At 37.5% G+C, this 15,265-nt stretch overlaps 1 protein-coding gene across 2 annotated transcripts in view; it reads right to left on the reverse strand.

Moving 5' to 3' along the window:
- C14H8orf34 (chromosome 14 C8orf34 homolog) overlaps window positions 1-15,265 on the reverse strand; it is a 370,688-nt gene that overhangs the window by 288,882 nt on the left and 66,541 nt on the right. For both annotated transcript variants that reach the window (XM_070382834.1, XM_070382833.1), the window contains exon 3: window positions 5,594-5,725. In XM_070382834.1, coding sequence (XP_070238935.1) covers window positions 5,594-5,725 — 132 coding nt within the window. The remainder of the gene's footprint in view (window positions 1-5,593; window positions 5,726-15,265) is intronic.

Below are 15,265 nucleotides of genomic sequence, written 5' to 3' on the forward strand. Positions count from 1 at the left end.
AGATAGAAAGCCCAGAAGTAAACCTATGGTCAATTAATTTACAACAAGGTAGGTAAGAGTGTATATACAATGGAGAAAAGACAGTCTCTTCAATTAGTGGTGCTGGAAAAATTGAGAGCTCCATGTAAAAGAATGAAATTAGAACATTCTCAAACACAAAAACAAATTCAAAATGGATTAAATACCTAAATATAAGGCCAGATACTATAAAACTCTTAGAGGAAAACAGGCAGAACACTTTCACATAAACTGCAGCAGTATGTTTTTGGATGCATCTCCTATTCTAATGAAAATAAAAACAAAAACTTTAAAATGGGATCTAATTCAACTTAAAAGGTTTTGCACAGCAAAGGAAACCATAAAGAAATGAAACAAGAACCCACAGAATGGGAGAAAATATTTGCTAATGAAGCAACTGACAAGGGAGTAATCTCCAAACTATACAAACAGCTCATGACAATATCAAAAAAACAAACAACTCAATCAACAAATGGGCAGAAGATCTAAGGAAGACCAAAAAAGCTTTTTTGGATGGCCAAAAAAGCATATGAAAAGATGCTTAACATTGCTAATTATTACAGAAATGCAAATTAAAACTATAATGGCCATCATCAAAAAGTCTACAAACAATAAATGTGGGAGATGGTTTTAAGAACAGGGAAACCTTTTACACTGTTGGTGGGAATGTAAATTGGTAAAACCACTATGGAGAAGAGTATGGATATTCCTTAAAAAACTCAAAATAGACTTGCCACACAATATAGCATTCCCACTCCTGGGCATATATCCAGAGAAAATCATAATGTGAAAAGATACATGCACTCCAATGTTCACTGCAGCACTACAGTAGCCAAGACATGGAGTTAACCTAAATATCCATCCACAGAGGAATGGATAAAGAAGGTATAGTATGTATATACAATGGAATATTTCTCAGTCATAAAAAAGAATGAAATAATGCCATTTGCAGCCAACATGGATGGATCTAGACATGATTGTAAGAAATGCTGTAAGTCAGAGAGAGAAAGACATGTGTAGTATGATATCACGTATGTGGAATCTAAAAGGATAATATGAATGAACTTATTTATAAAATAGAAACAGCCTCACAGACTTGGAAAACAAACTTATGGTTACCAAAGGGGAAAGGTGGTGGGGGGGATAATTAGGAGTTTGGGATTAACATATACACACTATTACATAGAAAATAGATAATCAACAGGGACCTAATGTATAGTACAGGAAACTCTACTCAATATTCTGTAATAACCTATATGGGAAAAGAATCTGAAAAAGAATGGATATATGTAGATGTATAACTGAATCACTTTGCCATACACCTAAAACTAATACAACACTGTAAATAAACTATACCCCAATGTCAAATAAAAATTATATTTAAAAAGTATTTATAAGCTGTTCCCATACAATAAAAACTAAGACTAATACATGAACTCATTAAAAAAGATTAAACATCATGACAAAGTGGGATTTATCTCATGAATATAAAAGTTAACATAAGAAAATTAATCAATACAATAATTGTGTTAACAGAATGAATTTTAAAATACACCATCATTTTGACTGATGGAGAAAAGGCTTTTGACAAAATTCAATATTCTGTCATAATAAAAACTCCCAGTAAACGAGTAGAAAGGAACTTCTTCAATATGATAAAAGAAACTCACAGCTAACGTCATGTAGATTAGTAAAATAATGAAAGTTTTCCCCTTAATATGAGAAACAAGAAAGGATGCTGGCTTTCATCGCTGACCTTCAACACTATTAAATTTCTAGCCTGAGCAAGCAGGCAAGAAGACAAAATAAACAGCATCAAAATTGGAAAGTAAAAAATAAAACTAACTCTACTTGCAGAGAAAAAGAATAGCACTTACTTTAAAAAATGAACAAAGGACTTCAATAGACATTTCTCCAAGGAAGATACACATACAACCAAGAAGAACGTGGAAGGACATTCAGTATCATTAGTTGTTACAGAAACGTAAGTCAAAACGAGGTAACACTTCACACCCACTTGTACGGTATAATATTTTTGTTATAAATAGAAAGTAACAAATGTTGGTGAGACTGTGGAGAAACCAGAAACCTTTACATTGCTGATGGGAATGTAAAATAGTACAGCCTCTATAAAATACAACTGCAGTTCTCTCCAGTTAAAACATACAATGTGACCCAGCATTTCCACCTCAAGGTATATCCTCAAAATCATGGATCATGATTTCAAACAACTACTTGTATGTCAATGTTTATACCAGGACTATTCATGATAGCAAAATGTAGAAACAACCAAAATATCCTAAAATAAATGGATGAATAAACAGAAAGTAGGCTATCTATACAATGGAATATGATTCAACCACAAAAAGGAATGAAGTTCTATTACCTGCTGCAATGGGAATGAACCTGAAAATATTACACTAGGTAAAATAAGTCCATCACAGGAAGATCACACATCATATGATTCTATTAAGACGAAAGTGTTAGTCACTCAGTTCAGTTCAGTTCAGTTGCTCAGTCGTGTCTGACTCTGCAACCCCATGGACTGCAGCACGCCAGGCTTCCCTGTCCACCACCAATTCCCAGAGTTTACTCAAACTCAAGTCCATTGAGTTTGCCAGTGATGCCATCCAACCATCTCATCCTCTGTCATCCCCTTCTTGCTCAGTCGTGTCCAATTCTTTGTGCCAGGCTCCTCTGTCCATGAGATTTCCCAAGCAAAAATACTGGAGTGGGTTGCCATTTCCTTCTCCAGGGGATGTTCCTGACCCAGGGGTCAAACTCAGGTGTCCCCACATTGCAGGCAGATTCTTTACAGCCTGAACCAATCGAAACAGGCAAATTCATAGAGAGAGAAAGCAAGTTTCCAGGGACTGGGGGGAGGTAGAAATATTGAGTGACTTACAGTTTCCTTTTCTGAGGTAAAATGTTTTGGTAAGAAAGAGGTTATGGTAGCACTATTTTGAATGTACTAAATGCCATGTGAATTGCACAATTTAAAATGCTTAATTTTTGTTATTTTAACCTAAAAAAATGTATTTTTGAGTGATCTGTTATGAAGCCATGGAAACTAGAATGTCTCTAAAACTTTTTTGGCTCTCCAAGGTCACAGTGTTACACTTGTATGTTTTATTTTTGACATTTCACTGTTCTTGTTTCCACCTGTAGGTCTATGACCCATCTCAGACTGATTTTCAGCATGAATTAAGGTACGGATCAACGTGTGTATTTTTCCATATGAATCAACGTGTGTATTTTTCCATATGAATATCCAGTGTTGAAGGGACTGTTTCTTTTCTTACTATACCGCTTAGATGTCCTTGTGAAAAACCATTTGACTGCATATGTAGGTTCTTTTTTAAAACTTTGTATTAAGGTCAATTGATCTATTTTTCCATCCTTTCTCCAAAATCACACTGTCTTGATAACTACAGTTTTATAAAACGACTTGAAGCCAGTCAGGGTAAATTCTCCAAGCTAGTTCATATTTTTCAAGATTGCTTTAGAAAATCATGGTCCTTTGCCTTTCCAAATCAATTTAAAATAATACAGTCAATTTCAAAGGCCTGTAGAGCTTGGCTAGAGATTGCACTTATTTCAATAAGAGGTTGCCATTTGTTTCTCTGTTTCATCTTTTCTTGTTTTTGTTTTGGGAGAATAAATCAAAAAAATTGGGGCATCCTATTTTAATAAACTTATTAACATTGTATTTATTCTTTTTTCGTGCTTCTTTCTAGTGCTGCTTCATATATTACAACATACAACTGTGACTTACCAGTCTATGTTCAAAAGAAATTCTATTATTTCAGGAACAATTTATGTTTAAACAATATATTTCTAATTAATAACTCTGAATCCTATAATCTTAATACCATGTTTATTATTAAAAATGCATGAGACTGTGTTAATAATTTTCCTTTAAAAAGCTAATAGTCCAGTGGAGCCAGAGGTCAAGAGTAGGGTACCTGAACAGAAAAGATACTAAATGCCAGTTCACCAGTAACATTTTGTGCCTACAGAACATTCCATAAATAGCAAAGTCTGTGTAAAATGAAGGACCTTACAGCATTCTGTCCTCTAAGAGCTGAGATCCAGGACTTAGCTCTTTAAAATTAGCAAGCTCTGCTGCTGCTGCTGCTGCTGCTAAGTCGCTTCAGTCGTGTCCAACTCTGCGCGACCCCATAGACGGCAGCCCACCAGGCTCCCCCGTCCCTGGGATTCTCCAGGCAAGAACACTGGAGTGGGTTGCCATTTCCTTCTCCAGTGCATGAAAGGGAAAAGGGAAAGTGACACGACTCTTAGTGGCCCCATGGACTGCAGCCCACCAGGCTCCTCCGTCCATGGGATTTTCCAGGCAAGAGTACTGGAGTGGGGTGCCAGTGCCTTCTCCAAGCAAGCTCTAGGGTTATGTATTAATATTTATCATTGAGAAAGAATGAAGACAGACAGACAGACATTTCCAAGGATAGAAAGAGAAATGTGAGACTGAGAACTGATTGATTTCATTTATTCCTTTATTCTTTTTTTTCATTTAACACTATTCATTGAGCCAGGAACTGTACTATTACTGGGAATATGGTTGTGAACAACACATTTAAATTTTAAACTTTTATGCTTTTTTTAAATGTTGGGACCAAATATTATGAACCAACCTGGTGAAGCAGTATAATTTAGCTACAATAATAATTTTTAAAGAACATTTGTAGTTTATAATACTTCACATAATTCTTGCTAGAATTTTGTGGCTGATACAATTCTTTGTATAAGTGTCACTGTATAAACAAACAAACAAAAAAACCTCAAGGAGTTAATTTCAGTTATTTTCACAAATGTTCCAAATTCAGAATCCAGTTAGCACATAATGATTTTTCAAAATTTTCAAACAAAAGTAAGTATTTTCTACCTATTCCTTTCTCTGTTTAAATTAAAATCCCGTATCTCAGTCTGCAACAAGCACAAGAAACTGATGTTTAAGAACAGCTTTCAGGATCTTTTGTCTTCTAAGAATAACTGACTTGCAACAAGATCCTAAGCTATATGACATGTTTGTGCATAGCACTGGAAAAACTTAGTAGCTAGAAAGGCAGAGAGAAAGGAGGAGGGGCATTGAGAGAACAGGTACTTATTACTGTGGGATAGAACAAATACACAACCTTCAGTAATAAATGAGTAGGACTTCAGAGAGACCCTGGATGAAGGATTTTTTTTTAAATTTTGTTAAATGTTTTGAACAGAAATCTTCTTTGCCTTCCCTCTAAAAGATTTATTTTTATATCCTTTATTAAACGTAGGGTTGGTATTGCTCTGAATATGATAAAATACTGCAACTGTTCATGAGAGGCAAGGGACCTGCTCCATGAAGTTTACATTCTTAAAAGAACAGTATACTCAAAAGTCTAAATCAATCACATATGCTTGAGAATATACGTTAATGCTAAAACAAATGTGAAATTCATTAGAATTAATAGGCAGAAATATCAGGAAAAAATTTGGCTTCAATTCTTACCTTTTCTTCACTTTACTAACACACACTTAACATACATTAAGTTAATATTTAAATGACAAATTTCCTTACATGATTTTGATTCTGGAGATGGTGGATAAATATTAGACACAGCAAGGTCACTTTTTGATTTTTTAGGCTTCTTTGCATTTAACTGCCAGGGTTTATCATAGTTTCTGAAATCTCTTCTTGTTCCTTTATGTTCTGTCAAACAACAACAACAAAAAAACCACAATAAAAACAATAAGTGATTTCACGATTGATCAAAAATTAAATCCATGAAGTAATTAGATATACCTAGCGAAAGCTATGCTGCCTTGTATCAAAATAATGCAAATATCCTAGAGTATTACTTGCTTTATTTTTCCTGTAAATGTGAGTTTTGCATTTGATTTGAATTAGTTTGTATATTAATATGATTAAAATGATGTTAAACTGTAAAATTATTTGAAAGTCTTTTTAAGGCACAAATTACTTAAAATCACATTCTATAAATGGGTATCATAGAATAAAGCACTGTATTTTGCTGTAAATAAAAACAACTAAATGTTTAAGTAAACTTTACTCATCTGATGTTACCTTATCTGTTATTCACTATGACACATAAAACCACGGGTGCACACACACATTTCCACCATAGTATTTGTTAGGGAAATTAAATAAACAGACTTGTTTACTCTTCAGAGACAAAACAGAGCAGGCCTCTGACCAGGCTTCTAACCTTCCTGGACACAGCCCTGACTGGGAGTGACTGCATAAGACTGCCTGCTGTAAATGCAGGACTTGCAGCACCATAGATAAGATGTGTGTGTGGTGGGGCAGGGGGGAATTTTGAGATTGTTTAGCCCCTGAAAAGGGCATGAACAGCCAAATCCCAGGCTTAAACAACATTCCAAGTTTTACAAGACAAAACATTGTACAAGAGGCAGTGATCAAGACCATCCCCAAGAAAAAGAAATGGAAAAAGGCAAAATGGTTGTCTGAGTAGGCCTTACAAATAGCTGAGAAAAGAAGAGAAGCTAAAGACAAAGGAGAAAAGGAAAGATACACCCATTTGAATGCAGAGTTCCAAAGAAAAGCAAGGAGAGATAAGAAAGCCTTCCTCAGTGATCCATGCAAAGAAATAGAGGAAAACAATAGAATGGGAAAGACTAGAGATCTCTTCAAGAAAATAAAGATACCAAGGGAACATTTCATGCAAAGATGGGCTCAATAAAGGACAGAAATGGTATGGACCTAACAGAAGCAGAATATATTAAGAAGAGGTGGCAAGAGTACACAGAAGAACTATACAAAAAAAATCTTCATGACCCAGATAATCACGATAGTGTGATCACTCACCTAGAGCCAGACATCCTGGAATGCAAAGTCAAGGGGGCCTTAGGAAGTATCACTATGAACAAAGCTAGTGGAGGTGATGGAATCCCAGTTGAGCTGTTTCAAAACCTAAAAGATGATGCTGTGAAAGTGCTTCACTCAATATGCCAGCAAATTTGGAAAACTCAGAAGTGGACACAGAACTGGAAAAGCTCAGATTTCATTCCAATCCCAAAGAGAGGCAATGCCAAAGAATGCTCAAACTACTGACCAATTGTTCTCATCTCAAATGCTAGCAAAGTAATACTCAAAATTCTCCAAACCAGGCTTCAACAGTACATGAATTGTGGACTTCCAGATGTTCAAGCTGAATTTAGAAAAGGCAGAGGAACCAGAGATCAAATTGCCAACACCTGCTGGATCACAGAAAAAGCAAGAGAGTTCCAGAAAAATATCTAATTCTCTTTTACTGACTATGCCAAAGTCTTTAATATGTGGATCACAACAAACTGTGGAAAACTCTTCAAGAGATGGGAATACCAGACGACCTTACTTGCTTCCTAAGAAATCTGTATACAGGTCAAGAAGCAACAGTTAGAACTGGACATGGGATAATGGACTAGATCCAAGCCGGGAAAGGAGTACATCAAGGCTGTATATTGTCACCCTGCTTATTTAACTTATATGCAGAAAAATGGTGCGAAATGCCAGACTGGATGAAGTACAAGCTGGAATCAAGATTGTGGGTAAAAATATCAATAACCTCAGATATGCAGATAACACCATGCTTAACGCAGAAAGTAAAGAGGAACTAAAGAGCCTCTTGATGAAGTTGAAAGAGGAGTGTAAAAAACTGGCTTAAAACTCAACATTCAAAAAACAAAGATCATGGCATCTGGTCCCATCAATTCATGGCAAACAGAAGGGGAAACAACGGAAACAGTGAGGGACTTTATTTTTCTGGGCTCCAAAATCACTGCAGATGGTGACTGCAGCCATGAAATTAAAAGATCCTTGCTCCTTGGAAGAGTTACGACCAACCGAGATAGCATATTAAAAAGCAGAGACATTACTTTGCCAACAAAGGTCCATTGAGTCAAGGCTATGGCTTTTCCCGTAAAGTATGAATGTGAGAGCTGGACTATAAAGAAAGCTGAGTGCTGAAGAATTGATGCTTTTGAACTGTGGTGTTGGAGAAGATTCTTAAGAGTCCCTTGGACTGCAAGGAGATCAGACCAATCAATTCTGAAGGAAATCAGTCCTGAATATTCATTGAAAGGACTGATGCTGAAGCTGAAAGTCCAATACTTTGGCCACCTGATGTGAAGAGCTGACTCATTGGAAAAGACCCTGATGCTGGGAAAGATTGAAAACAGGAGGAGTAGGGGACCACAGAGGATGAGATGGTTGGATGGCATCACCGACTTGATGGACATGAGTTTGAGTAAGCTCCGGGAGTTGGTGTTGGACAGGGAAGCCTGGCGTGCTGCAGTTTATGGGGTCACAAAGGGTTTGGGCGGACTCCGGAAGTTGGTGACGGACAGTGAGGCCTGGCATGCTGCGGTTCATGAGGTTGCAAAGAGTCGGACAAGACTGAGCAACTGAACTGAACTGAAAGAGTTGGACACAACTGAGTGACTGTACTGAACTAAACTGAGGCTTGCAATTTGGTTACACATTGATGATGATATCAGTTTGCATCCATCCTGGGTTTATAAGGGGGAACTCTGAACTGTAATCTTGGAAGTCTCACACACAGAGCTGATGCACTGCCCGGGACCTTTTCCCAATTGGAACTCCAGACTGCTGTCACATGGGACTTCTCCGCATTGTTTAAGTTTGAATGTCAGCAAGTCCAATTTGGTGATATATCTTCTGCTCTATTTCTCTTCTTTTAATGTTAGTATATGAAAGTAAGCTAGATAATTCTCTAATAAATATTTTTATTATTGATTTGTATATAACGAGTGGTTTATTTTGTTAACAAATCTTTTGACCCTAAGACAAAAGTGAAAACTTTCAGCAAAACAGTATTACTCATTTTTTCCACTGTTCTGTTCAAGAAAGAGTAGTTCCATCACCTTTACTGAAAGCTACAGTTCCCCTTCAAAGGTGGCCAGTATCATACCAACTTTCAAATGAAATGATCTTTTCAGGAGTTCATCCCTCTTGACATCTTTTCATCCCATATTTTTAGACAGACTCTATTGTGGAGCTTTTTCTTCTTTTATTCTCAGGGCATTATATTCTCCTTATCCCCATATCATCTACCTAACTGCACCTTCTTTGTCTTATTTATTGCTTCCTTATCTTTTATCTACATGACATTCGTTAGCTTCCTTCTACCTTCTTGTTTAAATTTCAATATTTTCAAATCATCCTAGCTCTATGCATGATTCATAAATCTTTCTCTGGCTATCCACTTATAAACACCAAGTAGACATCATGAAATATTATAGAGATTCCTCAAATTTGCAAGTTAAATTTGTACTTAATGAGTTGTTATCCAGTTTTTCTGCTGCAAACATCCCATTAAATACCAAAAGAGGTATGCTGCTGCTGCTGCTGCTAAGTCGCTTCAGTCATGTCCGACTCTGTGCGACCCCATAGACAGCAGCCCACCAGGCTCCCCCATCCCTGGGATTCTCCAGACAAGAACACTAGAGTGGGTTGCCATTTCCTTCTCCAATGCATGAAAGTGAAAAGTGAATGTGAAGTCACTCAGTCATGTCCGACTCTTAGCGACCCCATGGACTGCAGCCTACCAGGCTCCTCCGTCCATGGGATTTTCCAGGCAAGAGTACTGGAGTGGGGTGCCATTATACTAGTAACAGAAATATTGGTCTATGAACAGAAATACTGGTCTGCATTATGCCATAGACAGAATTAAGACAAAGATAGACATTATCAGAAATAGATTGAAAAATATCTAGACATTCACAAGGCTTGCCCCTACCTCAGATTCAGCTCCTGACATTGTTTCACAGTCTGTCAGAATTTGTCTTTCTATATCCAGCCTAGGACCATAGTTTCTTCTAATGCAACACAGCTAAGGAATTAAGAATCATGGACACAAAACACAGTATCTCATGATACAAAGAAAAACTAAAAGCAGCCATAGAATAATAATACACCGGATTTTGCAGCTTTTTAAATTCTCCACTATTGGAAAGAAAAAAAACAATCCATATTAATTTAAATATCTTAGCAATGATACTGTTCTTATTTAATGTGTTGAAAAGAGATGTGAGACAGAAAGTCACTTGTCAGTTTCTCAAAGACCTATAGGATTTGACTGACACTGGAGACAGTAGCAGCCATGATTTCATCTGTCTCCCCCAAATGTTTTAAAACTATCTAAATAGTTCTAAGCTATTTTTTTTGTTGTTGTTCTCATAAGAGAACAAAAAAGAATAGAACACCTACACTATTTTATTGACAAACCTAAAACTAGATGGACTTCTCCCATTGCTCAGCAGTAAAGATCCTCCTGCCTGCCAATGCAGGAGACACAAGTTTGATCCCTGGTTTGGGAAGATTCCCTGGAGGAGGAAATGGCAATTCACTCCAGTATTCTTGCCTGGGAAATCCAATGGACAGAGGAGCCTGGAGGGCTGTAGTCCATGGGGTCACAAAAGAACAGGACGTGACTTAGCAACTAAACAAACAAAACTAATTCGAACATCCTTCATTCAAATTCAAATAAACAAAATAAATATTTTAACAAGGAAGATTCAATATAAAAAGCAAGAATACATCACTCAAGATATAGAAGAAATTCATAGTTTGCGGGAAGATTTACTATGAAAAAACCTTTAAATTTTTGCATATGGCTATTTTATCTTCTTAATACAAATAAAATAGACTCTGTGAAGCAAAAAGAAATGAGAAAAGAGATAAAACTCTAAAACGATAATTGCTAAGATAAATGAAAGAAGATAAAGAATACTGACAGGAAATTAAAATGCAATATGTACCAACATTTGAATTTGTATACAAAGCCAGAAAGAGAAAAGTAATACTGTGGAAAATTGAATCAGTGACAGGAAGAACACACGACAAACCTCCCTAGAAGTTATCGATAAAATAAAGAAGACAATTTACACATAGCTGATTTTTCTGAAGAAATCAAAACAAATACCATAGAAGCACTAAGTACACAAGAAGACAAGTATTCTAGGATAGAGATGCAGGTTTGCTAATTGAAAGGATTCACTGGATAAAATGAAAAATAAGAAAAGAGACAAACATCCAGATGTGTTCCCAGTAAAACTTTTGAATATCAGAAATAGAGAAAAAAAAAACAAATCCATAAGTGTTTAATAATAGAGCATCTAAAAATAAGTAAAAACAAGGTTGCTTTCAACTTTCTCCTAGACATTAAAAGACAAACTTCTGAGAACATGTTAAGTCCCCAAGATGCTAGAATAATTTAAAAGCAAAAAGCGGGCACCTTCAGATATTTTCAAAAAGTATTAACCTAAATAGTTTGAATATTGAGACCTTTTCTAACTAATTATAACAAGCACCAAAAGAAATAATTCAAAATAACAGTTAAAGTTTAAACTGGCACTATTTACTGTCACCTGAATTATAACCTCTTCTACTAATACTCGTATCCAAGAATTAGTCTCTGCTTTCCTTCTCCCTCCTGCTATATCCTCCCCTCTAAAATCTTCCTCTTCACCTTCTGGGGCATATATTCCATGGTAAATAACAGTCCTCCGTTTTCAAATCCTCTCCTTCAAGAGAAGAGCCACATCATTCTTTCCACAAGAGTGCTCCCTCCTCTGTAGTTCCTTGGAATGAAGGTGTTCATCCCCTCCTCATGTGTCACCTGCCATAGGCTGGGGTTTTCTGTTCATCCACGGTGTTTTTCTGTTTTGTTTGTTTGTTTTGGACTGTAATTGCTTTACAGTGCTGTGTTACTTTCTGCTGTTCAGTGAAGTGAATCAGCTGTGTATACATATATCCCCTCCCTCTTGGATCTACCTCCCACCTACATCCCCCATCCCACTCTCAAGTCATCACAGACCACCAAGCTGAGCTCCCTGTGCTATACGGCAGCTTTCCACTAGCTCTCTATTTTATACATGGTAGTGTATATATGTCGATCTTAATCTCCCAATTCATCCCACCCTCCCCTTCCTTACTGTGTCCACAAGCCCATTATCTATACCTGCATGTCTATTCCTGCCCTGGACATAGGTTCATCTGTACCATTTTTCTAGATTCCACATATACAGCAGCTAGGACAAGGAAGCAACCTAAATGTCCAATGACAGATGAGTGGGTAAAGAAGATGTGGTGCATATACATGATGGAATATTACTCAGCCATAAAAAGGAGTGAAACTGGGCCATCTGTAGAGATGTGGGTAGACCTACAATCTGTCATACAGAGTGAAGTAAGTCAGAAAGAGAAAAGCAAATATGGTCCATCCATGTTCGGCTGAACATTTCTCCTCTCCTGTGGTAAGTGCTGCGTGTCTATACTGCTTACCACTCTTCATCACTGCATCTTTCTGCTCCTGATTACTCTTGCAGCCCTACTCAAGACACTAGCACAGTTACCCTTGACCTTTCAACAACCAGAATGAAACCCTGGTGACCTCTTAATTTCTTAAACAAACCATGTATTGAGTCTCACACTTCACTGTCCTCTCAAACCCTACAGAACTTCACTTTCCTGAACTTCAGAGACCACAAACTCCGCCACCCACAGGACTTTCTCATCATTTGGAATCATTTCCCCTCAAAAGTCTTGGTCCCAAAAATCACAATTTCCCTGGCCTTCTCAATCTTTCGTATTTTCACCATACTTTCCCTAACATTTGCCTCTTAAAGATTCTTAGTTCTCTGATCTGCTTTTTATGTCTAGACTGTTTCCTTGTTCCCTCCCTCTTATACCGGGCCACATGCTTTGATTGCTTGTGCAATTCACCCACAGACATCCTTATAAAACTGTCTGTCCACCCTTCATCCTCACTGCTGTACATCTACAGTTCTCATCAGTCTCTCAAACTGCTTTTCTCCCCTTCCTCCTAGCACTTCTGGGCACTGTGGGGAAAAAACCACAATCCTGCCCATAATTTCCATTATTACTTCATTTATTTCCATTTCCATTATTACTTCATGTCTTGAATTTTAGATAAGCCCCTGGACTGCTTCAGTCTTTTTTATTTTCCTTTGCCAAGTTTCTTTTTATTCCCCAGGGTGACTTCACAATCATTATCATTCACTTCAATTTCCCCGATTTATTCCCCAAAATTCTTGTCCTCAGCAAACAACTTCACTTCTTAAAAAACTGGAAAATATTGATGAAAGATATCATCTCACACTTGCCTTATCCCAGTCCAGCTCCTACTCTGAATTTAAGCACAACTTCTTCCATTCTCCCATTCTCGTAATTTTAATGTGCACAGTCCTGAATGCTATTCCTGAAACTTCTGCCTTAACCCATCCACAGTTTTAGACTCATATCCAACAGCCTGCTGGAATTATCTACTAAGACGCCCCAAGAAATTCAAGTTCATCCAAAGAAGCTGGATGAATTTTAGTCCTGTGTTCCCCTCTTGCTTTATTTTATTGTTGTTCAGTCACTCAGTCGTGTCCAACTCTTTGTGACCCCATGAACAGCAGCACCCCAGGCTTCCCTGTCCTTCACTATATACATTGTATTATAAGATTCCATCTTAGTAAACCTACTGAAAGAAATTCTCTTCCTTGTTACAGAAATAAGCCTGCTATGTTTAAAATGGATAACCAACAAGGACCTACTGTATAGCATACAGAACTCCGCTGAACGTTATGTGGCAGCCTAATGAGGGAGGGGATGGGGTTTGGGGGAGAATGGATCCATGTATATGTATGGCTAAGTCCCTTCATGTTCACCTGAAATTATCACAACATTGCTAATTGGCTATACTCCAATACAAAATTAAAAGTTCAAAAATAAAGAAATAAATGTAAGAAGGCTGAGTGCTGAAGAACGGATGCTTTTGAATCGTGGTGCTGGAGAAGACTCTTGAGAGTCCCTTGGACAGCAAAGAGATCAAACCAGTCAATCCTAAAAGAAAGTCAACCCTGAAGTCATCGGAAGGACTGATGCCAAAGCTGAAGTGCCAATACTTTGGCCACCTGATGTGAAAAGCCACCTCACTGGGAAAGATTCAGTTGCTGGGAAAGATCAAAGGCAAAAGGAAGAACGGACGACAGAGAATGAGATAGTTAGACAGCATCACGGATTCCATGAACATGAATCTGAGCAAACTCTGGAAGATAGTGAAGGACAGGGAAGTCTGGCACACTGCAGTCCATGGGGTCCCAAAGACTTGGATACAACTTAGCAACTTAGCAAACTGAGTTTGCTTAGCAACTGAACAACAACAGCAACACAGTCTCTCTCAGGAAACAAAAAGAAATAAGCTCCCGGGATGCGAGAGCTGTGTGGCAAAGAACTGTGGGTTGTACCTATTTGTTTAGAGCAGCTGCTGGCTGAGATCCAGCAAGAAAACAGGGACTTCAGTCATATAGCTGCAAGGAAACTAATTCTGCCAACAACCTGAATGAATTTGGAAGCAGATTCTTTCTTATTCCAGCCTCTGGATGAAGATACAACCTGGCCAACATCTTTATCTGTAGCTTTGTGTGATGAAACAGAAGATATGCTTAAACCCTCCACAGACTTTTGACTTGTGGTAAATGGGAGCTGTTAAATGTGTGTTGATTAATGCTATAGAATTTAATACACTATTGTCTCTCCAGACATGATAACTTACAAATATGGGTTCCTATGAGTTTTAATGGGCTCACAGATGTTTATCTGGTCCACCTTCACAAGAATGGATTCCTCTTTGCACCTACAAACCAGAGCCTATGCCTAATACTCACCTTGCTAAGAATCTAACCCTAAAAAAGTGACCAAGAAAAACCAAGAGTTCCCTCTTATTATACCAAAAGCTCATATTCTGGTTTCCTGTATGCAGCAGAGAACTTCTATATTGATAACAACACCAGAGTTGTCTATATTCTGCAGAGAATACCCTATCCCCTACCCGCTTTAAGCACTAGTGTGAGAATACAGCCAAAGAGAACCAAAATCCTTTCATGGGATCCCAGAGGGCATGAAAAGAAGAGAAGCAATCGTACTATCCCTAGAAAGCATTTGGAATCCAGTCAGTCAGATATCATGGGAGTCAAGTGAGGAGTTAGCTACTCAAGCCACAGGTTTGGGGTGGGATTTGGGTTCAGAAGTAAATACCAAACTAACAGACCAGTGTGTAGAAGAAATAAGCTATTAGATACACATTTTATAAACAAAAATCAAAGACAAGTCTACCCAATTATCTCACTAGTGCTTACTGGAGAGGTAAGGCTGGTTCCCCAATGTTTACAGTAAATAAATCAGGTTGAACTTACAACATAA

The sequence above is a fragment of the Bos mutus genome, chromosome 14 (assembly GCF_027580195.1).
Source record: "Bos mutus isolate GX-2022 chromosome 14, NWIPB_WYAK_1.1, whole genome shotgun sequence".
Classification (NCBI taxonomy): Eukaryota; Metazoa; Chordata; class Mammalia; order Artiodactyla; family Bovidae; genus Bos; species Bos mutus.